The following is a 25,619-nucleotide window of genomic DNA, read 5'->3' on the forward strand; positions in this document are numbered from 1 at the left end:
GGAGCGAATCTCCTGCACGGTTCTGCTGCGCGCCTTCATCCGCCCCGCCCGCCACAAAATGGCGGCCGCACGCTGAGGCGCTGCTCGAGCCCGTGTTCCCATTGGCTGGTTCAGAACACCTGACCCACATGCCGGGCGCTGATTGGCCAGTGCCCTGAGGCAGGCTTGCATGGCGGGGAGACGAGGAACCGCGAAGTTGCTGCCCTGAGGACTCTGCCAAGATGGCGGCCGCGGGGCCGCCGCTGACATGGTGAGCGCGTCTCCCTCTCCCTGAGCGCCCTGCCCGGGCACGCCTGAGGCGCGGACGACGGACAGAGCTCCGCGCTGCCCCGCCGGGAGCAGAAGGCGCCGCGGCCCGGGAGGAGCGGGGCGGGCTCGGTTCCCGCCCCGCCGGGCGCCGCCCCGAGTGGGCGTGCGCCGTTTCCCGTGGGCAGCGGGAGGAGCGCGGGCGGTCCCGGCGGGAGCGCCGGGCTGGGAGCGCGGGCCCGCTCCGCGCTGAGGGGCTGGGAGGTCCCGAAATCCACAGCGTGCCTTCTGGGCACGGACAGAGGTCGTGTTTCTGATAGGAAAAACCCTGCAAATACGTAATTCGGTTCCTTAACCCTAGAGAGGCTAGGTGGGTTGGAATTAATTTGTGACCTGAAACATAAATAAAGTTGTTGCTCATACCGTTCACAATAGTTAGGAAGGTTGGAATTGTATAAACTCTATTCACTTGAACGGCTCTAAAACAAGGTGATACAGAAGGCCAGTTCAGTGTAGAAGGCAAGAACAGATCTTTTTATAAAAATTAAACCCGGTGTATTTTTCTCAAAAATTCCAGCGGTTTCAACCCAGAGTTTGGTTTTGATTCATGAACATGTGAAAGTGTGAAACTCATCAGAATTTCTCTCACTATACCTAGAATTGATATCTTGTATTAATAAAATTCTTCTGTACTGTGAAGAATATGTATTTTACTATTGAAGAACATAAGACATTAGTACATCCGTAACTTCCATGAAGAGGAATTCTGAAACCACTGTGTAGGTAGCCTCTTTTTTTTTCATAGAAATCTTGGTTTTGTTTCTCAGGAGCAGGTGTGGCCTTTGATTTTTGTTTGTTTTGCAATATATTTATTTTTCAATTTTCTTTTATTAGGGATATCTCACCAAAAAATGGCCAAGAAGTATTTTTCTCCCATGAACTTTATGAAAAATATTCCTTGTCTCCGAGCCTCTCTGAACTGTGGCATTTATCAAACAGGTATATTGTTTTATCATTTTGTGCTCTTTGCTCTCATCCTGTGCATACATCTCCCCGCAGTTCTGGGGAAAGCTGCGTGTCTGGCACACAAGGATTTGTTCCTGGCTCCTTGGGCCAGCAGGAGGAGTCTGAGTTGAGTCCCTTGGCCTGGGAAATGAAGCTGTGTGAACACAGGTAGTATAGCTTTTGCAGTTTTGGTGTAATTTTTATATTTTTTAGGTAGATTAAGTAGAAGAATATCTATTTCAGGTAGTGGAGAGTGTGGCTCATGCTGCTGGATCTCAGAATTTGGAAGACTGTATTTACACTCTTGGTTTAAGAACTTATGAAGCTTCATGATGCCTGGTGGATGAACCTTCACACTGGGAGGAGAGTGGATGGGAAACCATGTAAAGGAGGAATTCAGCATGTGGGAAATAGTTTGTTCAGAAGAGGAATTACTGAGTTTTTATGAACTGACAATGGGGTGTGCATTTGAGGGGGCTGCCTGTTCCATCACATGATTCATCCCACATCTTTAGTTAGGGAAGGCTGTTCTGGTTCGTATCTGTTGGAGCAACTTCCCGTGAGTTGGCAAGATAGGAGCACAGCCTCACAGCTTGTTACTGGTACATCTGATACTACTGGGAAATTCTTCTTTATAAGAGGTTCTGGGGTGGAGACTCCACAGTGGGATTGTGGCCAGCTGTGTGTGGTTCCAGTGGATTTACAAGCAGAAGCAGGCAGAGAGGTTGCATCTGGTAAAAATCTGGTAAAAATAGAAATTTTTGAAGCTGGGTTGTGTGGCCAGGGCCAAGAGGAAGAGGAATTAAACCTGTTGTAGCAAGTGTGAAAGTAAAAACTGGGGGAAATTTGCTAATTTGGGAGACTTTCTCATAGATATTTACAAAATGTGTTTTCTCTCAGTGTAGAAACAGTGCAAGCGGGTTGCTGATAAAATGAAGGGGAAAAATTTAAGCCGTCAGCTCAAATAAAGTATAATGCTGTAAATATAGAGAGAAAAGCTCTGTCAGATTATTTTGGTTTGCACCCCAATGAAGACTGTGACAGCAGTGCATACTGAAATGATCTTGATGTGCTGCCATTTCATTCAGTGCTGAATATAGCCAATTTAAGCTGCTAGAATTTCTTGATGTTCTTACACTGGCATATCTGAGTCAGCATCTTGTTGCTGCTACAGCTTAATTAAATTTGCCAGTTTGTGCCACAAGGATGGACACATTCTCATATTTAGAGAGACAGCTGTGAAGTGTTATTAAGAACTGTGGATGTGATACTGCTGGGTTTGAATGACACTTGAGATGTTTTCTACTGCTGAAATAATATCTCAAAAATATGCTTTTTCCAAAATCACCAGTTAATGTTCGTTTTGTTAGCCTTAAATATTTTCTCTCTTAAGTACAATTATTTTAAATAGACCAGGGCTAGGCTGGTTGGCCTTTGTTTACTAGAGTTGTTTTAAGAACAAGCTTTATTTTACTTCTTTATTATTATTAGAACAGCTATGCCCCTTGCCCTAGCCTACTCTTATTTTTGGTGACTGATTCCAACTTTGTTTAGAGTAGAAAATGAAATGCTTGATTTTGTACTCAATAAGAAATTCTTCATTGAAATCTGGAATTTCTATTGTTACAATGAAGTAATTATAATTTCATTCTTCTGCAGTGAAAGAAAGGCTTTTTCTAAGTCTTTCTCCTTTACTATCCAGAACTGACTGACAAGTCTGACCTTTGTGAATGCAAATGGTTTCTGAACAGTGACCATCAGGGACTGATGAAATGTGAAGATTCTTTACCTTTTCATTAATAATGTCTGTTTCTAGAACAAAGAATGTGTTTCATGTTTAGCTTGTTAACACCATTTTGGTTTTTTTTAAAAAGGAAAGCCCTACCGTGTTGTGTTTGTTTGTTTTTAAACCAGATGCAGATCTGCTGCTGGCACTAAGGCTTGGTCTGATTGTACAAGGTGGAGTTTCAGAAAAGGAACATTCCAGATGGGAATTGGAATAGCAGTGTCTGTCAGAGCAGTTCAGGCTTGCACGTCTGCCTTGATTGTTTCTGACCACTGTTAGTATTTATGTGAAGACTGCAAATTCTTTCATTTGTTACTCTTCTTTCAGAGAGGCAAAGAAAAATGCGGAGGCATTGGCAAACTCTTCAGAAAACAGGCAGACTTGCAGCGTGCAGGCTGCAGAGTCACTTGAGGTGCAGGCTCAAAGCCCAGCTGAGGCCCATCCTCTTCCAGAACCCAGGCTCCCCTACCCATTCACCTCTTGTCTGACTGAGAAGGAGCAGAAAACATACTTGTATCTGATGACTAAGTTCTCAAAAAAAAGAAATCATTTCCAAGTTACTGCAGCAAGTCAAAGGGAATTTTTCACGTATATGGTAAGATATGAGCATACAACCATCATAAAGGGAGTCATACAATTTTTTTTTCTTACAAAGAATAAAAGAAAAGGGAAAAATTGATTTTCAGTTCAGTTTGTCATAATTAATTTGTCATAGACTCATGGTATTATGAAAGGTAATAAAGGTTTGAAGTATTCAGGATAAGCTTTTTAATAGAAATTTAAAGTGTATTTGGTTATTTTATTGAAATTGGGGCTTTGTGGCTTTTTTCTTTTGTTAGGTTTTTTTTAAGTGATCTGAACAACTGAGGGTAAGTATAGATTTTTGACAACTGACCAAACAGCCCCCCAACCCCCCATTTTTTTTGGGAGGAGGAGGTTAAAGGTTGTCCTTACTGTGATTTTAGCATTTCATAGTGGCATGTGGCAGTGTTAGGCCATGGATACACGTTGTGATCTTGGCCAGCTGTGGGAGCTCTGTTCATGGCAGGGGAGGGTCCTGTGTGCTCACACAGAGGAGGGCTGAGTTCACCCCTGCTGCTGAGTCTCACCAGTGTTTAAACACCTTCATGTTGGGTGGGAGGAGCATTTTAGTTGAGTCCTGTAAAATGTAATTAAACAACAAATTGTTTTGAGCCACTGCGCTTGGTTTCTCATGCTTCCTTATTAATGCTAATTTATTTTGAGCTGTAACAACGGAAATAGCATTTCCAGGCACATCAGTAACTATTGTGTTGTTGTTACTTGTAATTTCTCATGAAATCAGAACTCAGATATCTTTGTCACTTTACCATGTAAGCTTCATCAACCATATTTTGTAATCTCTCTCTTTATAGATCACTGTATCAAAAGACACTTGCTGTTTGTGGGGGATGGTGTGTTGTTGGTTTGGGATTTTTTTAAAGAAATGGGCCTTGCCAAAATTCTTTTTACTTCAGTGAAACTGCCAAATTGAGTAGCAAGTGGAATCTATTCCTTCCCTCATATCATTACCTGTACTGTCTCTCTGGAAGTTTTGTTGGTTACGTACCTAGCATAGAGGATTCTGTTTTGTCTTAAAAATAGATTTTTCCTTCTCCCAGCAAATGAAAGAAGTAGTAAGCAATGAAATTGCAGAGTTTATGAAGTTTGCCCAGAACGCTGCAAAGAGCTGTGCCCAGGATTACGATGCCATCTCGGAAGATGCCCGGCGTTACACTGAGGTAATCACCAGTGCAGTGCTTGATTCCAGCCCTTCCTCAGAAATCCTCTGGGGCTCATGGTTGGGATACACAGCACTGCTCAGGGGTGTGGTGTTCCTGACCTGCTCATTTCATGGTGGGATGAGATGGGAAGTGGCCATTTCCCTTGTGCTGCAGCGTGGCTTGGCCTGTGGTTCATCAGAGCCAAAAAGATGTGATGGAAGACAAATCACTTTTTACAATACTGCAAAAATATTTGTTCATCCAATAAATAAATTTGTATTCAGGCAAGGAGGAGCTGCATTTGACGTGTGCATTTCCATTAAGAAGTACAGATGTACTGTACTAGATGTACACTGCTGGACAGAATGTTAAGCTTTCCTCCACAGGAAAGCTTAGTAGCATGTTATAGTCACTTTAATTAGAAATTACTCAGGTTTTAATCATAAGGTTCAGTCTGCAAGTTCATGCTGTGTTAAATATCCACTTTGATGATTCTAAGATCAAACATGAATGTAACTTCATGTATCATTCTTGGATTTATAGCACATTTTTGAAAAAAATCCAGAATATAGGTTCACCAAACTTTCCCATTAGTGGGTTAACACAGAGTTTGGGCACATGTGAAGACAAACATACTGCTTTCTTTCTTTTGCCTCTAAATATTTGGATTTGCTTTGCAATTTTGCATCTTGTCATCTGGTCACAAAATGAGTTTCCAGAATTCAAGTCCTCTTTATGGTTAATAACCTCGCTTAAAAATGAAATAGAGGACTATATTTTGTTTTAACCAATACTTGCAGAAATAACTCATTCTAGTTGCTAAATACAATCTAAATATCCTAAATACCCAATCCAGGTATTGTAAAAAAAATTATGTAGAGTTGGTATAATAGCAAGTTTCAACACAAATGGACTCATCCTATGCCTTTACCTTTGTGACTTTTGCCAAGGCTTAGTTTAAGCTGGGTAGTAACACAAAAAAATATTACTTCCTCTAAAAGCCAAGACAAATAAGTAAGAAGAAAATTACCTGGTTTAACACATTTCAGACTGTACTGAGCTGCACGTTTTTAATGATTGGTCTGAGCTGTGTGCAAACATTGTCAGCCTCGCTTATGAAGGGCTGAGGAGAGTCTGGAATATATCTCAGTTCTCATAGCAGTGATAGTAAGAGTGTTATAGATCTGTGTTGGTACCTGCAAGTTTTTAAATGCAACTTGAAATTACAGAAAAAACTTTTCAAAATTAAATTCTTAGGAAAGGTACAAATGCAGAAATTATTTTTCTTTTTGTGTCAGGAATTGCTACATGCGTGTATTGGACAGGTGCAGAAGTATCCAGAGTTTTACACCCTGCAGGAGATCATGAGTATCATGGGAGGAAAGTTTCATACACAGCTGACCTTTAAGCTGGAAAAAAATCTTCTTGCAATGGTAATACCTTTTGTACATATATTGGGTTTGTGGGGTTTTTTAAGTAACTAGAATTACATCAGAATTGTGTTATGCAAGGCTAGGGGGTTTTGCAACTATTATTAAGTTCTTGAGTTGGCAGTTATAATTTCTAATTTAAATTATTTGATTAAAACGTTATTAAAATTATTTTGCTAGTAAGTCTGTTAACCCTTTTCAATAGATGTTTGCCATAAAAAGATTACGTTAATAGTCTTTTTTCTCATCCCGCAGAACTTTATAATGCACCTGTGTAAATTCCTAATGTTTTTCTTCATAAGAAGTGTAGAGTTGGGTGAGCATGATGTTTTTTGATGTTGCTTGATTTCCCCCAGGGTACAGCAAGACGTGGTAATACAGATTTCCCTTCCATGCCTGTTCAGCTGCCCACAGATTATAGCACTGTTACATCTATTATAACCCCAGAAAAGAAGGCTCATGTTCTGCATAATGTAAGTAACCTTTTCATTGTCATTTGTAAGGCATATTTTGTACAGAAGTGCAATCTGATCCTTTTTTGTGTTGAACAGCTTTTAGACTGCATTGGACCATTAAATAGCTGGTATTTCTGTTTCTGTGCTTCTACTGCAAAAATCAGGGCATTTTCATTCTGTAGAACTGCCTTTTGACTGTTTATTCCACATAATTTTTTATCAGTTAATTTAAGGAGTTTTTTCACATCTGAAAAACCAGACGTTCAACAGAAGCACTGTAATTTCAGAGCCACTTGCTGAAGAAAGGAGCAGAGGTGATGCAGGAGAATGGTGTAAGCCTCAAAAATGTTAGAGCTGTAGACAGAGCCCTTCTGATGATGTCTAAGGTGGCAGAAAAAAGAGCACAGCTGGGTTTTTCTCACTTCTCTCATGGCTCTCAGTGCTCCTGGGCTCCCATTATCTTCTTAGACCTTGCTGAGGTTCTTCAACCTCATGAGCATTCCCAGCCTCCTTCCTTCATGGGAATATGTGCTTGAAAAGTTTAACAGTTTTATCGTTTCAATTCTGAATTTGTATTCTTGATTTGTTATTGTTTTAATGATTTATTGATTCTGTATTTGTTTTAATGTTCCTTATATCTAATCAGTATTGAAACAACTGTGCAGTTTTAACCAGACTTCAATATTAAATGTCTTTACTGTGCTGTTGTTTACCTCATAAGATCTATAGTGTATATTTGTGAGTTAGTCTGGTTTGTTTGTTTGTTTGTTTGTTTTGCTTCAGCACACTCCCATATTTAAAGATAATTGAAATTCCGATCAACCTAGTAATTCAAATGTATAGAAATTAAGTGAAAATACAAGATTAAAAGATATGTTTTCTTATGCTGCAATGTGAATGCATAAGATTCGACTGAAAACCTTCAGGGAAGTTTTTTTCTTTCATTTCATTTTGAAGCCTGGCACTGTGGTAGTCTTTGGACTTTTTTGGGGGTAGGAGTTTTACATATCCATTTTTGGTTAGGTTTGGAGTTTTTCTTGTAAATGTAAATTCATGTGTGTTTCTTAAAAGAGGCTCTTTGAAAGAAATAACTTTTTTTTTTCTCTTTAGGACATTAGTTCAGATTCAAATGCAGAAAAACTTGCTTTGAAATACTGTCCTCAAGTTGTTTTAAGTAGTCAAGCGTTATTTACTTTACTGAATAATCATGGATTAAACTACAAGGAGCAGTGGGAGATTCCAGTCTGTGTTAAAATGATCCCTGTTGCAGGTATGGGATGTGTTTACTATAAACCTATGGGAGGTTGTCCAAAAAAGCTGCAAAGCTGATCCTGGGTCACTGGATATCATTTCCTTCACCTTTTTCCACCTTCTTACTGAGAATAGTAACAACCTCTACAGTTACCACCATAAACTTTGAATTTGGACATTCAGCTATTTTCTACCTGGGGAAAAAAAAGCCAAAACAAAAAAAACAGTTAAAACCAGTTTTGCTGTTCAAAACCAGTTTTGCTTTTCTTTCCAAGGAGCACAAGTCAGTTGTGCTCCTTGAAAAGAAAACAACTGCATGAAGCTGTTAAAATTACCAAGTGAGCTGATTTCAGTAAACTAAAAAAATGGAGAAATCCTCTAATTTTATGAAAAAGCAAAGAGTAAACATTTTCTGGAATTAAAAGGATCTACTTACATCATAGAATAGTAAATAAGGAACGAATGTCCATGAGGATAATTTTTTCAATTGCAACAGCAAATGTTTTAAAAAACTGATGAACTAATCTGCCTGGTTTACTTTATTTGTCAAGCAGTTCTTCAGTAGTCTGAATAGAAATTTGCTGTCTTACACTTTTTTAAAAACACAATACAGTTTGTTCAGTATTTATAATGTTTGTTGTGTTGGAATGTCCTTCTGTGCTTTTTCCACAAGTTTCTAAAGCAGACTTACGGGTAGTAAATAAGCTGTCAAATGCCTGAAACATTTACAAATTTTCACTTTCCAATGTGAAATTAAATGACTTTATCAGTAAGGATAATGCCTGATTCCTTTTGTAGCAGTGTTACAGTTTTTAAACTTAATTTTTGGATCCAAAATTAACACCTAAAGGGCATTCAGATTGTGCTAGAAATACACAGTGGTTCTTGAAGGGTTTCCCTGTGCCTTCCTTTTCCACTTTTCCCTGTAACCAACCCCTGCTTTAATTTACCTTTTTTTGTAGAACAGGGAGACTGTGTTCACCGTGTGCCTTGGCTTTCTCTGTTGTGATGGGCTGGGTATTGCTTTTATTTTTGGAGGGTTCATAGGTGAGTGTGTTAAGGTGCAAACAAAGGACTGGGGCAGCAGAGCCTGGACAGAGTTAACTGATTGCAAGAGAAGTAAACTGCAGCTGTCACTTGTGCAGTGAGACTTAAAAAGAATTGACTTTCAAACAAGAAAGGAAAAGAGATCTTTTTGGAAAACAGGATACATTTGATGATATGATGCTTTATAAGAAATGATGAATCCTCAGTTCTTATTTTACAAATTCTCTACTTAGAACTGCATTTGAAATATGTTCAGCTATTAATGTGGTGTGTATTGCTGCTGCAGGATCATGATAACTCACACTATATCTGGACATACTTTTATTTTCTGTTGTTAATGAATGAAAGGATCATTTTTCATTTCTTCTGGTGTGTATGTGCAGTGGATTTGACTGTAATTGAAAGTTGAGAGATTTATTATTTAAATTATACAACAGTCTTTCTTCCTTTCATTTAATGTGTACTCAATCTCTTTTTGTTCTTGGAAAGGTAGCAAACCAGCTAAAATCGTTTATGTTGATCCACCTCTGCTGAGAAAAGAAATGACAGTAAGAGAGAGGAATCAAATCTTCCATGAAATTCCAATGGATTTTCTGGCAACTAAAACCTCTTACGTTTCAATTTCTGATATATCAATGGACAAACCAGCTGAGGACAGCCTGCTTCAGTGGGATGTAAGTAACTTCACGTGTTCTTAAAAACAAGCAAAACCAAAAACTTGTAAAATTCCTAAGTTCCTTTTTCTGTGATAAGGGAAATTTAGGTTTTCTGTTGGTGATTTTTCTACTGCTGAGTTACAGACCCTGTTAGAAAATGTCTGTCTAGTTCCTTTAAATGCCTCTATGTGGGCATTTCAGCTTTAATGTTTACTTCATTAAAATGTCTTTGATCAGTTCAGTTCAGTGGAAGAAGTTTTGTGAACTTCTACTCTTTAGAAAGTCTTTCAACTCATAGGACCCAAGATATTCCAAGTTAAACAAGAAAAATTGTTTTTCAATTACTGCTCCTCTTTCCTAACTGTCAGATGTGGATGGTGGAACATTTTTTGTGTTTCAGTTTGGCAATGTCTCGTTTCTTGGTTTATCGTTTTGGCATTTTGTAACTTTATTTCTTTCTCATCTCTGTGTTCAGGTGTGTTCTGGTACCTACCAGTGCAGGACAGTTCCTCCCCCAGATGACACAGGGATGGACTTCGATGGTGATGTTACAGAGCTTGAAACTTTTGGAGCAACTACCAAGCGCTCAAGAGCTTGTAAAATGGAAAGTACTTGTGCTGCAGCTGATAACACTGCTAAAATTTTATCTCATGGCCCCAAAATGGGGGGGAATAATTCATCTGCCATAAACAATGGAGATGAAGAGGAGAAAAACACCCTTTCTGAGCAAGAAGGTTCAGCATGTGCCAGCATGCAGCTTCCATCATCAGATGGCATCCCATGCTTCAGCCCTCAAGAACATTCTCCTGAAAGCTCTCAGTCAGTGGAGGCAGGACTGAGCAGAGCACAGGACAATGAAACAAATCCTCTCCCTGTGGCAGGGAGTTCTGAGAAAGAGCCTGATGCTGGACAAGTTATCATGACCAAGGAGGTGTTGGACAATGAAACAAATCCTCTCCCTGTTGCAGGGAGTTCTGAGAAAGAACCTGATGCTGCACAGGTTATCATGACCAAGGAGGTGTTGGACAATGAAACAAATCCTCTCCCTGCTGCAGGGAGTTCTGAGAAAGAGCCTGATGCTGGACAAGTTATCATGACCAAGGAAGTGTTGGACAATGAAACAAATCCTCTCTCTCCTGCAGGGAGTTCTGAGAAGGAGGCTGGTGCTGCACAGGTTATCATGACCAAGGAAGTGTTGGACAATGAAACAAATCCTCTCTCTCCTGCAGGGAGTTCTGAGAAGGAGGCTGGTGCTGCACAGGTTATCATGACCAAGGAAGTGTTGGACAATGAAACAAATCCTCTCTCTGTGGCAGGGAGTTCTGAGAAAGAGCCTGATGCTGCACAGATAAAAGAGACTTACACTTCTTTCTGCAGTAGTGACACGGATGAAGAGCGTTTGGTGATTGATACAGAATGTGAAACCACTGCTTCTGGCAAACCAGCTGTACCAGCCTCTGTTTCTTGTACCTCAGCAGAGACTCCTGGATCTCCTCCCCCTTCCCAGTGCCCTACTGACTGCTCAGGTGCCATGGGTCAGAGGAAAAAAGCCTCCAAGAAACCTCCAAGGAAGTCATCCAAAGAATTGGATCCTGTCGGGCAAATTTTGAAAATGCAAACAGAACTTCTCAAGTCCCCTTCGCAGAAAGCTCCTGAGCCAGTGGTGAGCTGTGATAATCCTAGTGCTGTGCCAGCCCAGCTGCCTCAGTCTCCAAAAGCACTGGTGACCTCCAGCACAGAACCTGTGCCAGCCCCAGCCTCCAATCCCAGCAGCTCCTCCAGAAACACCTGGACATGGCTTTTTGAGGGAGTGCCCAAGAGTAAGTGTGGTCATTGCATGAGGAGGAAAACTGAACAGAAAACACTTCACCTCCTTTATCTGAAGAAGGTGTCAAAAATGCATCTGTTACATCTGTTTAGAGATGTGACTCAAGTTAACAGTGCCTTCTCTGTGTGGGAATTACTGTCTTGCACACAGAAGGGAGCACTGGGAGCTGTTTGTCCACAGAGGTGAATGTGGAATACTGTTTTACTGTAGAGAAACAAGTTGTTGTACACAAGGTTTTTAAGCAAGGAAAAGAAATCATTTGGTAGTGGAATGAATTATTTTTGCATGGAAATTCAAATATTTGAGTAGCCTAGTCTGCAAAAGTAGTTTCTTTTCAATCAAAAGTAGAATTATTTTAATTTTTTGTAGAATAAAAATTAATCAAATTATGCAGTTAAAAATGGGGAAAAAATTAAATTTGTATGTCTTAAGTTTTGAGGCTCCTGGTTCAGTTGTTCTTGCTTAACTGCCAGCCCTCTGTCCCAGAAGGCAAATGAGGATTCACTACAAGCCCCCTCTCCAGGTTTTCAAGCAATTAGCTGGGTATGGAATCTCTGCTGCAGATTGGACCTTAGCCCAGGAATACAAGTCCTGAAGATTCTGGGGACCGTGGCTCTGGAGGTTTTCCCCACATGCCTGAGTTCCTTCTGAGCTCTGTGCAGCTGAAGTTAGAAACACTTTATTGTGTTAGGTAAATACGCAGGAAACCAGACAGGTTGTGTCAGGACAGATACTTCTCTCAAATATTTAATTCCAACAAATCCATGCTTTTTGGTGGGAAAACACACTTGGTATTTTCTGAGGAGGTGTGCATTTGACCATGTAGGAATTATTACTTAATCTGTAATAAATCTGTAATGACATTTTTAAAAGTCTGTTAATTAATTCTGTTTTAGTTGAAATTGTGCTACCACTTCCAACGTTTTTTGTTGATTTAAATGAATAATCACTAAAGCCATGTCTCCTCCCTCAGTTTGAAAGGCTGAGAGGCATGATGCTTTATTTCTCTCAGAGTATAGAATACAGATATTTTATAATAGATTTTTTTTAATAGAGATTGTGAAACCAATATTGCCAACATGCTGAAAAGTGCGTAGGAATAGAAAGCATAATTCTATAATTTGAAAATTCTGTAGCAAGCTGAGAATTGTCTTTGCATGTCTATTTCGCAGAAAGCTGGATTTGAGTTATATATTTCACTAACAGAAAATTACTTCCAGTTCCTTGGATAATATCTCCCACAGTGTCCATACACATAAACTCTAAATTTAATGTTGAAAATGAATTTTTTTCATAACACTACAGCACTCCCTATTTGTAGGTGTAGTTTTGACAGCTATTTCTACATATCTGCAGGACAAAAAGAGAAGGAATTGGATAGATGTTCAATAAACCGATTGGAGTCTGCTGTGTTTATTGAAATGTTTTGTTAAAGTGTTTCTAAGGGTTGAAGGGATGTTTATTAATGATTCAAAGCTGCCCTGAAGATCCAGTGGCACCTCTCGAAAATGCTGGTATCCAGATTAAATTGAACTCTGTGCTGTGGAGACTTGTGCTGCCATCCAGACCTGAGGCTTGAGCTACTTCAGTACCTGATGAATGCGTGGCAGCTCTCACAAGGCATTCATTGTAAATAAATATTTCTCTCCTTTGTGCTGGGTGACTGTGGCTTAAAAAGCAGCTTTTGAACTGCATTTATACAAGAGTGGAGTCTCACATTTGGAGTTCTCTCGATTTGTGTGAGAAATCTAATGAGGTGGGATTATTCAAAAATACACTCTTAAAGAGTGAATGTTTCCCAAATGTGATTACTTTTAATTTTTTTAGTGACTCTTTTGTGCCTAATGAAGTCGTTTTCATTGCAAAATCTTAGAAAACAAAACCTCCTAGAGTAAAAAAAAAATAAAACTGAACAAAAAACCTCTACTGCAAGGGAGCAAAGCTTAATCAGCTTTATGGTAAAGAATGTCCAAGCTTGGCATTTTCTGCTTATTCATTTTCTCTAGGAAAGCTGCCAAGTGAACTTGAGCTGCTCGAAGAAGACCCTTCAGAGTATCAAGCACCTGAGGAAGGGAATGTTGTGTACAAGCTCTTCAGTTTGAATGATCTGCTCCTACTCGTGCGGTGCAGCGTGCAGAAAGTCAAGCCACTGCCACAATACCAGAAAAGGAAAAAAGCCCAAAAGGTAAAGATTTTGTTTTCAGCCTTTTTTGGTTTGGTGTGGGTTTTTTGTTGGTTTTTTTGGTGTTTTTTGTTTTTGTGGTTTGTGGGGGTTTTTTGGGTTTTTGGTTTTTGTTTTTTTGGGTTTTTTTAATAGTTGTGCTCAACTGGCATTCCTGGGATTCCCAGTCCTTGCTGGCATTTGTGCTTTCACTGACACAATTGTGACTGCAGTATGTCTGCTGTGAGTAAACATTTGCTATAGCAAGACAGGGAAGAGTAAATTTTGATTTCTTTAAAGCTACTCGATTACAAGATAAGGAACTGTAATTCTCCATTTTTTACTACAGTAATACGCCTGAGTAATGACACTCATGTAAAAAATATAATTTTGAACTATTCTTAAAAGTTAATGGAGTAATTAGGGGTTTGGCCCAAGGCTTTGAGAATGTTCATGATCATAAATACTTTCAAGCAGGATTCAGCTTTGCTATCATGCCTAGTTAAGCAGAGAAATAGGAGATAAAATGAGCAACAGAGAAAACAGGAAGAGAATCTATTTGTTCTGTTTGAAAATACTGTGGCATTTCTTAGCAAATAGTTTATCTCATGGAATTAAGTGGTTTGAATGCAACCGTAATACAAATGCTGTTTGCAGCATGAGGTGAAGGAAACTTTACTCTATAATTCTTAGTAACTTGTAATTTTTTAAAGAGTCTTCTGAATCATTCAGCAAATTTGTTGTGGTATGTCCTTCCTGAGAATCCCAGATTTACAGCAGGGAGATTTTTCATGAGGTGTTTATGCTTTTTTGAAATGGAAATAATCATTATAACACTGATTACTTGCCAAGAGTCTCTGCTTAGAACCTTATTTTGAAGACATCCCATCTTTTTGCAATTGATCCACTGCTCATAAATGCCTGGGAATAACTGCTTAATTATTCAGAAACTAATCACTTGTTTATTTTTTTTTAATTTCTGCTGAAATGTAAACTGTGTGTTGTCAGTGAGAACTGACAGTGCTCATTAGGGTTAACTCACTAGTTAGGGTAGCCTCTGATTGCAAATAAGAGTCCAAGCATTAGGTTCTAATTTCAAGGGAGATTCTGACAGGAGTGATAAATGGCAGAATTCTGATAATAATAAGCTAATTAGAAATGTTGTGTGTTTTTTATTGAATTGCTGCAGAGGGCAGTAGAGCACAGAAGTGTAAACTTGAAATTAATTTAGTCACATGGAAAAATTACTAAGTGGCAGAATTAAATTATTTGTAAAAGCTTCCCCAGGCATTTTTTTCTTTTTTTTTCCCTGTCCATTTCACCTTTCTCTATATAAAATCTCTGTACTCCAAAGTTTCTACTGTGGATTTCATAGAATATGAACCTTCAAACAAAATCCCTGAAATATCTTTGTTGGTTCAGCTGTGGTGGAGGAGTGTGATTATTATAAACTACAAAATGTAGTTAAATTGTGGATGTTTTTTGGACAGTGAGTGCTAATTTTTCTTTTATCCTCTCTTTTTCAGCTGACTCCCATGTTCCTGCTGCCAAAACTGGAGTACCAAGCGTACTACGGGGTGGAAGCTCTTACGGAAAGTGAGGTGTGCCAGCTGTGGACACAGAGCCTGCTGCACTCTGAGTGCTCCTTTTGTGTTGGTGAGTTCTTGTCTTCAGTTGTTGCTTAAGACACACGTATGTGTGAGTATTTGTAGAATAACAGAAGAGATACATATTTATTAAAGGTATAATCCATGTATTATTTCTTATTTTAACTTTCTAACTTTGTTTTTTTCACATCTATCTTCAGTAAGTTGTTTGTCTAAAATGTCTTTGGGTACTGGATGAGGATATTCCAAGTTTGGTTTTAGATCAATAGTATCCATGTCCTGTAGAAAATGCTGTATTCATGTTTGTGCAATGACATTTTAAAAAGTCAGCAGAGTTTTTATGTCTGTTGAGATATGTTGATCTGTGTTGTGTAGAGAAATCAAAATGATACACACAAAGAATGTGACCAAATTATTTTAACAACCATTTTAATATATGGAGAGCTTTCTGATACCAATTATCTTGTAACTAATAAGATTTTAAAAGGGAAAATGTCTAACAGAGTGGTTAGTTGATATTTAGAATATGCTTGGCACATGCTACTGAGTGAGGGCAATTCTGTTTGCACAGTGAGTGAATGTTCTGCAGTGGGGACTGCCTTGCTTTTTTTGTAGAAACAAATCTGAGGTTTAGAGTTGTTATGGCAGCAGTTGTGGCCTGTGGTTGCCTAATCTTTCCACTTGAGCACTGAATTACACTTTTGCTGTTGTTGGCTCACATCCGATGCAATTTTAGAAATGCTAACTTCTCTGTTTTCCAGTTTTTACACACAAACTATGCAAGCTACCTTGGAATTATTAGGATTATGTGAAATCTAATGTATTTGCCTGTTGCATCTTAGTCTACTCTCTTTATTCAATGGAAATAATGTTCTAATTTTAAACTTTAGAAGCACTATTTGATGTGGTTTTTCCATTCCATTAAAAAATAAATCCTTATGAAGAGCTAATTACGTGCAGAGTTCTGTATCTGTAACTGTATCTTAATGTACAATACAGGGGCAGTGCTTCTCTCTAACAAGCAGACCACTGTACTGAGTGTTTTCTGAGTATTTATACTGAGGATATATCCAGCATACTGAGCTGCACTGCACTTGGGCTTCCTGTAGGAAGTGTTACCAAAGGTTTTATTACCATTTCCAGAGTGGCAAGCAGTGAGGGGAAAGTGAGCTGTGGAGAGAGGGCTGATGTTTGTGAAGTACACGAAGTGGGAGTGAGTGTGTGCCATCAGTTCCAGCATACCGGAGATATGGCTTGCACAGGAGTGTGCAGACAGCTCATCCAGCCACCTCCCCTTTTTATGGAGGCTCTTGGAATGCAGGAGGAAGCGGGCTGGGCGTGCAGGTGCTGTTGCAGATGAGGAGCCCAGAGCCCTTCCAGCACAGCTTTGCTCTGTGTGTCTCCTGTAGGTACCTGCTGGCTGTGGCAGTGCCCGGGGCTGGCAGGCTGCACTGGCCTGGCCCCCAGCACGTCTGTTCCTGTGCCTGGGATAAATGCCCTGTTTGTTTGTCAGCTCCACTCCTGCCAGAAGCAGGGGTGCAGAGCAGTGCTCTCCTGTGGGCTCTGAGGAGGGACAGGATTCTGGGGGTTGTCATTGTCCTCACAGTGAATGGGTACTCCCAGCCTGAGGGGCAGACCCTTGTACTGCCATGTAGTTTGTTACAGAGGTAGGTAAAGGAAGTAAATATCCATTCTATAAAAGAGCATCTACCACAGATTTAATTAGGAAACTGTTAACATATTCTGCTTGGGGAGTCTTCTGCTCTTGGTATATTGGAAGGTAGCTGTGAAATTCTGCCTTTCAGTTGATATTCCTCAGGGAGCTGTGAAAAATGCTGTGTTGCAAGTGTCCAGATTTACTCAGAGGGCTCTTTGGAGCAGAGAGCTTTGTCCTGAAACTCCAGGGACACTTCTCTGAGGGTGATGATATCCTTGTGTTATGGGCAACTTAAAATGGGGTGAATCTCATTTTGTCACTAATTTGATACCTGACAGTAAGACTACTTCAGTGATCTGTTCAGTGTAAGGAGAAAGGCAGAGAGCTTCTGAAATCATGCCATAATTTGAATTATTTTAAGTGAAATGCTGTGTTTTATAATAAAATAATTTTTAAATCAAACATTTTGTAAAGTCATAAACTTACTGCTCTTTTTAAATTTACCTCACAGTAAGTGGAAGTATGGAACAGCTTCGTTTGAAAGCCATGATCTTATTAACACAGTACCTACAACTTGCATTCTTGATCAGACAGTTAAGCCTTTAACTTTTAAGCATGTAGCAGACTTCAGTGGCAAACGGTGTAGGTGTTTTTGGCTCTTGAAAAAGCTGAATTCACTGTCTCAACCATCTCCTGTACTGCCAGGTGTGGGTGAACGGTTCTTTGGACCTTGCTCTCTGCCCCATAATTGTGCAGCATTGCTGTGAGAGAGGGAGGATCTCAGCTCTGCCGTGACTCAGCAGCGCTGCCAGCTCAGGGCTTGAGGCAGAAACCAGACAGAAATCAGACATGTAACTGTGGCCTCCTGCAGCAACTGCAGGGGGAGATGAATTATTTTCCAGGATGTTCTAGAAAAGCAGAGATACTATCATCAAACAAAGCCTGTCTTCCTCTTGCCAGCAAAGCACCAGGCTTGTTTGTTAAGTCCCCTTGCTGCTCAGATAGGAAATCCTGCAGCTGCAAAGGCAGTAATCTCTGTGACAAGCTTCCCAAATAAGGCACTTGTACTTGATCTAGGCATTAAATAAAGTTGTGATAAGCTTTGCTGATTAATGGGAGCATTTTACCCTGACCATTATTCACTTATTTGCATTAAGTGCCTAAGAACTTCCTTCAAGAACAGTTTACCTTCATGTGAATGGAATATAATTGGCCTTTAAATTAAGATTATTTGAAGAATAGGTTGGAAAAAAATACTTAGTGTATGGGTAACTTACTACATGCCAAGTATTTTCAATCAGTCACTTCTCAAATACGAGATACAGTTACATAAACTAGGTGGAAGTAGTTCATAGATATTTTGTAATTATTTTTTCCCAGTTACATTGTCAGTGTGTTTAGAAGTAGAGAAGTCTGATTTGAGGAGAGGCTGGTGAGGAATATAGAACTCAAACAGATCTTCTTTTTTAACTATATTTTTAATAATAACTTGTCTCTTTTTTTAGTCAGCAATGTAGAATATGAAATGCAGGTGCTTAGTCTTGCACAAAATACTGATATCAAAAAAAAGTAATAAATGGTACAGTGTTTAAAAGAAATCTGTTGTCCTGGTGCATCTTTTTTAATTTGTTAACATGAGAGTTAATTACTTAGTCTTGTTACACAACACATAAACTCAGTAATGGATAGCTTGGAATGTGAAATGCTTTGATTTAGCAGTTTTAACTGTGCAGTTGAAGCATTTGCACTTCCTAAGAGAGCAGATTTGTAGTAAGACTAAATTCCACTGAGTAGGCTGTATTTTATTCTGCTACCTTTTCCTCATCCTCCTTGTAGGAGCTGAAATAGAATATATTCCTGGGAAAACCTCAGCATGAGAGAGAAACAGAAGGCAAGGTGCAGTTGTCAAACCCATGTCCAAGCAATGCTGGTGATTCTTATTGCTCAACAAGTGAAATGTGGGCTAAACTGTCCTTGGCAGCCTTTATTTTAAAAATGTGATGAGGAGAGCTTTGAATTGTTGCTTCTCACTGTGTCAATGACAAATAGTCTTTAACAACTTGCCATGATCAAGGCCTGAGTTGTAAATTGTAATTTGTCAGGTGAGGAAGGGGCAAAAAAATCAAGAGACAAAGGTCAGCATCCCCAGAAAGTCTTGCAATAGATCAGAATAGAAAAGCAAATATATTAAATGCAGAAGTAAATTTGTTGTTAAAGATCAGCTTTCAGGATCTGTCCAGTGAGGAAGCAAGCTGAGAAGGGTCAAATGAACTTGGGAAGATACAAACTAACTGATGAGATTAAGGCCATGGCAAGATGAGTTGTGTATCCCACACACCACAAGGTTTGCTGGAGTCAGGCATCTCCCGGTTTAGAAAGAGTCCAGGTACAGATGTCTGTAGTTAAAGCAGCTGCTCATTTTACTCTCTGTTATGTTTCAGCATTGATAAATAATTTTAACTGTTCTATGCCAAAAGAGCAATGGTTTTTTATCCTTTTAAAATGGCATTAGGTCTGCAAATTATGCTCTTACATTTGTTTGGTTTTATTTTTAGTGTATTAATTGAATTTCTTTTTTCAGGACATATTGATGCTTTTACATCAAAGCTTATTATGCTAGAAAAGATTTCTCCACAAAATTTACGAGAAAAACTTGGATTGATTAAGTGAGTATTTTTAGTAAGTTTTTTTAGCAATGAATTTCAAACCCAAACAAGCCTTGCAGGTTACTACTTTTGCTATTTTTTCTCTTTCACAGACCTGCAAATTCATTAAATATACTTCATCATGTTTTGAAGAAGGTGTCTGAGTAAGTTCTCAGTTTTTGTTCATTGTATTTGTAAATTGCCACATTGCCCAGCTCGTCCTGTTTCTCCTGTAGAACACTTGTCTACTCTGATTTTTATTTCTTCATATACATGAAGAAATTCATATTTTACAGGTTCTCTTAGGGCTATCATAGCATAATGCAGTACTGTGTAAAATGTGCTTGGTGTTAAAGGTTTGCAAAAATGATGCAAGAGAATAAGAACTTGAGGGGTTTGAATCAGCTTTTCAGGAGAGGAAACTGGACTCTTGGGAGCTGAGTGAACAGTTCACAGGGCTGAGGGGTAATATCGTGTATATGGGCTGACACACAGGCTTTGGACATTGGGGGTTTGTTAGTCTTTCTGCTTGATCTGTACAAATACCACTGTGTTCACTTCTGCTTACCTTGACTTACAGCAGCCTGTCTTTCTCTGTACAACACTGAATCTTTCTCCTGCTTCTTTTTATGTAGCTGCTTCAAGGCTTTCAGGCTGCAAGTGTCTTAATTTTTTTTGTGAACAGGCTTCCTGCACTGAGTGTGAAGCCTTTTCATTCATATTACAGAGGGGTTTCCTGCTCTTTACAATTTCTGTAGGTTCATGATTTTTGACTAAGATTTCTGATATGGGCAGTTGGTTGTTCTTCATCTTCCTGAAAACCTGTTTAATCCTCTGTGTGTTGTTCTTTGTGTCTGTGTCCACATGAGCATTGTTCTTTGTAAGATGCTGGTTAAGGAATTACAATTTGCCCAACATGGATGGTTTTCACATGTTTAATTGAATATGGTGACAGTCTGTACATTGTTGATACATTGTAACATTATGAATACATTATAAACACATTAATTAGTAGATATTTATCAGTACAGTTTAATTCTTTCTTGTGTACAGTCTTTTTATAAAACATCTAAAGGCACTAAACATCTAAAGATGTTCTGCTTTTGCATGAAGAACTACCCTGATTAAATAAAAAAACTCCAAGAAGCATTTAAATAATATTTTTCATTTTGAACTTTTCTCATTCTAGTTTAGAGGAGGGCTCTTATTTATTGACTCACGCTGCCGGGGATTCATCGGTTGCGATTTACAGGAGTTCCCTTGCCAAGAGCACGAGGTCATGCTATAACCTGCACAAAGCTCACTGCCACCTGCCTGCTGTGCCTGCCACTCTCTCCGTGCCGTGGGTCCCGCTGGAGCCCAGCCTCCCTCTGCCCTACCACATCAGCCATGGAAGAGTTCCCTGCACCTTCCCACCTGCTCCCCAGGAAGGGTGGAGACAGAAGGTCAGTGTCTCACTGCAAGGAAAAGCACATCAGCGGTTTAGGGATAACCTATTTCAGTCCCCTGGGGTACAGCTGATATAGTTTATCTGTCATCTGTGGAGGTCAGAATTTTTTGGGAATCCATCCTGCTTTGTAGTTTATGTTGGTGAATAAGTGGTGCCTGTCATGCTTTGGAATTTTCCCAAAGATCCTGCTCTCACCTCTATTATTTTTGAGGTAATATGGCCCTTTAAAAGTAAGCAAATTTTCAAGCCTTGTCTTTCTTCAGCAGAGACTTACTTGTTTGTGTAAAAGCCATGTGCCAACTGTGCCCAGCTTTGTGCCCTGTGAGATGGTTTGTAGGCTGAGTTACATGTCTTAGCCACAGCCTGGCTTCATATGAGGGCAGAATTGCCGTGCATCCGTTCCTAATTACCTTGTGCACTTTGGTTTGTGCCTGAAGGAAATCCAGGCACGTAGGCAGGGTTGGTCACTTCTCACTGGTGACTGAGGACCAGCTGTGCCAGTCCAGATGTGCCCTGTGGGCCTGTTTGAAGCAACTTGTATGAGAAGGCAGTTGTCTGAATGTAGCTGTAAATGTTTGTGCTCAATACAGATTGAAGATCATTAATTCTGGTAATTCTGGTTTGGTTTTCTGAGTCGTTTGTTTTTTTCAATTCTCTCCCCATATGTGTGTAGATGGCTGGGGTGAAAGGACAGTCGGACACACCCCATGAGGGAAGGCCAGTAGCTATGGAAACAAAAGGCAAGCCAGCTAAGCCTGTTAGAAATGAAGGTGTGGCTCCAAAGAAGCTGAGGAAGAATTTCTGCAAGCAAAGGAATGTGAAGAAAAAGTGGAAGACTAAATTCAACAAAATGCAACTGAAGTAGGAATAAGCCTGGAGAAGAACAAGAGGACACAAAAAAATCTGAAGTTTCTTGCAGCTTCAAAGGAGCCAGAACAAGCTGGCAGAGGAAATGGCTCCAATAGCTGAAGCATTCTCTAAACCTTTAACCCTTGGGTACCTCAGGGGACTTGTTTCAAGTGAAAATCTCAAAATCAGCCAGAGAAAAAAAAGGATGTGGCTGCAGCCACTTGGCAGGTTACGGGGAAGAGAGTGTCTTCTGTTGGTCAGTGAATTTTATAGAAGAACCATCCTGAAGTGGCTGACAACAACCTCTAATACCATGCAACAAGAAAACAGCTTTCCATCTTTCCCAGTTCTTCCAGATTCAGTACAGATTTTTTCTCACATATTTTAAAGATACATTTTACTTGGTGCATTGGGTATAGGAGAAACAACTTGCATTTAATTATTTACATTTTTTGACACGGGGTGTCTACTGGCTTTTAAATAACTCACAAAAATACATTTTTCTTTTTAGAATGGTGTAACAAATAAAGAACAAAAGCTGTGTTTATTTGAATAGTAAGGGCCATAAATTTGCATTGGGAAACTTACAAGTACAGCTAAATAAGTGAAATAATAACAGGAGAGCTGCATTTCTGCATGTTTAAGCTGCTATCACAAAAAAGGTGTTCTTCCAAATCTGTTGTTTGGACTGAGGAAGTTACCAAGTGCACAAATCTGATCAAGCATTCTTTGCTCACTGGGACTTGATAGGACATGTTTTAATGTCATGAGGGCAAAATTTAAAAAAAAAGTTGTTTATTGGAGCATACCTTCTAAAAAATCCTGAAGGTAAGGGATTTTTTTGAAATCAGGCTTCAGTGATGAATGTATATTAAAAACTTCTTTGTGAAATACAAAGCATTTTCTGATGTGGCTTTTTTCCAACTGTTAGATATATTTATTCAGTTATTCAGTTCATTCGTTTTGTGGACCACTGCTTGTTTTATCTGCGGTATTAAGCTATTGACAAGCTGAACTTGTGTTTGCAGTTTACAAATAGTTCTGATTCAAAATCCTAAATGCCCTTTAGCAACTTCTCATAATAGAAATACTTTAGCTGTGAGTCATTTTTCCCAGATAACTGACTTTGTCTGGGGGATGCAAGGCAGTTTTAAGTTCGTGTATATAAAACTTTTTGCCAGACTTGTATGGAATTTGGTTTCCCATTGCAGTTTCATGCAGTACAAGTGTGTGGTCTGTTTATGGTCTCTGTGCCTGTTACATTACACTGATATATCACTAATTACAGTGCACTGATTGTACAACTGCAGTGGAGCAGCCTCTGCTGCTGCTGCTTGGCGTTGCTGCATTGTGGGTGCAGGGTTTCATATCTGCTAAGGCTCCTGCAATTCTTGTTGGCCTGGTTGTGCAGGCTGTCCCAGTCTCTGAATAGTGGCTCATCTGTCCTCTCTACCTCCCTCCTCTGCCTCTTGTTTTCATCTGCAGACTCAGGGAAAATTGATTTGGTCACATTCTCCAGCTGACATAAAAATACTGAGCAGTGGCAGACCCAGAGGAGCTCTGCCCATGACCAGCTCACCTGGTTGAGCCTTGAGCTGCAAACCACTTCCCCAGAACTGGAGAAAAGCCTCTGAGAGGAGGTGTTCAGTGCTGTGTGAGATCACTGATGCAGCTCTGGTTCTCCCCATTCACTGGGGTTCATTAGGACATGAAATTAATGGCTTTGGATCGTGTTCAGACAGTTTGAAGTTTAATTTTGGAGGACTGGAGATGTTCTGACCTAACATTGGAGGGGATTGTTGGCCTGTGTGCAAAACCATGGAACTTTATCAGTTCTTTAGGTTAATGTGAATGGGTTATTGGTTGTGAAACCTGACTTTTCATTCTTTCTGTAGTAATGACAGTTTTTAAACATCATTTGCACTATGCACTGATGAACTGCTTCCATTCTCATATGTGACTGGCTAAACCTCTTCACCTTTCTGTCTAACTGCAACACTTTTAGCAATACAATAGAAGCTGTCTATGTAAAATATATTAGGAAAGATTTGCTGCATTTTTTCCTTTCTTCTGATGTAGCCTAGCAGCTGGAAGCACAGAACACTGGGACCAAGTGAGCAGTCATCCATTCTGGTGCTGGAAGGTGGGAGATGCCAACAGCAAGGGACTCTGCCCACCTCCATGCTGTGGAGTTCAGTAACATTTATTGAGCCATTTGAAGAGGTATTTCTTTTGCTTCTAATTTGTTTGCCCTGTGTTTTAAATAGCAGCCTGTTTCCAAAAGAATATAAAAGCCAGGTCAGGTGTAATCTTTCAGAATGCTCAGTGCTGACCTGCATTTAAGCTTGCTTCTAGTTCTACTAGCAGAAGTTGCATCATTTTCAATCTCTCCCCCTGTTGAAGTCTGCATGCGTAACTTTTTCAGATGCTTCTCTGAGAAGTTACATAACTAAGCTTTCTTTCTTAATAAAATATGTCCTTCCCAGACACACTGTCATTGCTTGGTATGTTACATTTCTCTGTACTAAAAATATATTCACCTTTTTTTTTTTTAGTTGCTCTTAAAATTTATTTTTCGACAGAGATTCTTAAACTTTGTTTGCAAGTTCAAATTCTGTTCCTGTATGTCCAAATCATTGCACTGAAATGTTTTGTATTATATATGTATTGCATTATATATTTCAACTTAAGTTTCCTTCTCAGTGCCAAAAAATACCTTTGATGGCCAGATGACAGTCTATTTAAGCATAAAGCATTTGAATTATGCCCTGCTTAGGGTAGATGGAAGATTGTCACTGGAAAAAAGCTGGTTCAAGCCATTCTGAGCCTTATGAAGGTCTAGAAAATCTCAGGCTGTGTCTCAGGTGAGCTGGCCCCCATCTTGCTGTGGGACTGAGACATTGTGAAATACCTTGCTGAGGGATTTGTGTTGTTTTTGTGGAACTAAAATATGCTGCCAATTTTTAAATTGTAGAATAATTGAGTGTAGTGATTATTAAATAGTAGCAGTCCTAGTGCAGCCTTCAGGGCATTTCTCAGTATTGATACTTCTTGCTTCTGCTGAACAGTGAGTGAAAAAAAAAAAGGCCTGAAAGCCCCATTCTTCCCCAAGACTGCATGGCAGCTTTGTCTGACATGTAACAGTAGAACTAGTAGGAAAACAGTCTTGTTCTTGTTTGTGATTAAAATATTTCAATAAATATTAGAAGAACTGTGTCACTTCAAACTCAGTATTAAAAATACATAAGGTAGCAGTAACTATATGGGGAAGGGAGGGGCATCACAGACCCCAGTGACATCTTCTCTGATTCTTGAAATGAAATAGAGCAGCTACATTCTCCTGAGTATTCACAGCATGTTTTTACAAGTGTGCAGTCCCTATTTTTGATAGCCCTAACAGAGGAAAAATAGTTCTTTCTTTTTCAAATATGTCCTTGTTGAGAGGAGCCAGAAGAAGAAGGATCCTGGTATTGTTGACCAAAGCTAAAATCTAACCGGCCTCTCTGCTTCCCTCAGCTTCCCAGGGTAGCTGTCACTGCAGTGCACAGAGCTGTTGTAAAACATGCATGAATACATTTCAGTTTCACTGAAACTTATCCAGAGGTGCTGCCCTCAACAGTTCTTCACCTGTGCATGAGATTCCTCCATTGTATGGCAGCATGAGTGGCCAGGAATGTCACCGTACCTGCCTTGAGGACAAGCACGTACCACAAGCCTCTCATTTCTCACTGCCAAGTGAATACAGTTTGGGAAGAAGGAAAAGAGCAAGCTGTGCCATGGCAGGTATCAGCAGGATCCCTTGAA

The 25,619-nt window shown here is 39.6% G+C and overlaps 1 protein-coding gene across 6 annotated transcripts; it reads left to right on the forward strand.

The window, feature by feature from the left end:
* Positions 1-25,619, forward strand: ICE2 (interactor of little elongation complex ELL subunit 2). 6 transcript variants are annotated; one of them, XM_063412621.1, is made up of 16 exons: positions 1-250; positions 1,141-1,245; positions 3,365-3,632; positions 4,678-4,797; positions 6,078-6,212; positions 6,566-6,682; positions 7,775-7,934; positions 9,452-9,636; positions 10,094-11,438; positions 13,453-13,631; positions 15,134-15,263; positions 19,453-19,537; positions 19,630-19,680; positions 20,706-20,961; positions 23,895-24,038; positions 25,332-25,619. In XM_063412621.1, the coding sequence occupies exons 1-16, from the start codon at positions 222-224 to the stop codon at positions 25,383-25,385; spliced, it is 3,363 nt and encodes a 1,120-aa protein (XP_063268691.1). In that variant the 5' UTR covers positions 1-221; the 3' UTR covers positions 25,386-25,619. The 6 variants fall into 6 exon arrangements, 5 of the variants coding, with proteins under 5 accessions (XP_063268691.1, XP_063268693.1, XP_063268690.1 ...); XM_063412623.1 differs by lacking the exon at positions 25,332-25,619 and adding an exon at positions 24,519-24,928; XR_010082382.1 differs by lacking the exon at positions 25,332-25,619 and adding an exon at positions 21,640-22,643 and having other exon boundaries at positions 27-250; positions 23,895-24,020.

Source organism: Prinia subflava, chromosome 15, assembly GCF_021018805.1.
Source record: "Prinia subflava isolate CZ2003 ecotype Zambia chromosome 15, Cam_Psub_1.2, whole genome shotgun sequence".
NCBI classification, from domain to species: domain Eukaryota; kingdom Metazoa; phylum Chordata; class Aves; order Passeriformes; family Cisticolidae; genus Prinia; species Prinia subflava.

What these genes read in the sequence shown, in the direction of transcription:
- ICE2 (XM_063412620.1), top strand. Translation starts at nt 222, where the DNA reads ATGGCGGCCGCGGGGCCGCCGCTGACATG. An exon ending in TAAAATGATCCCTGTTGCAG is followed by an intron (nt 7,935 to 9,451) that starts GTATGGGATGTG and finishes GTTCTTGGAAAG; the next exon opens with GTAGCAAACCAGCTAAAATC. An exon ending in GAAAAACTTGGATTGATTAA is followed by an intron (nt 19,538 to 19,629) that starts GTGAGTATTTTT and finishes TCTCTTTCACAG; the next exon opens with ACCTGCAAATTCATTAAATA.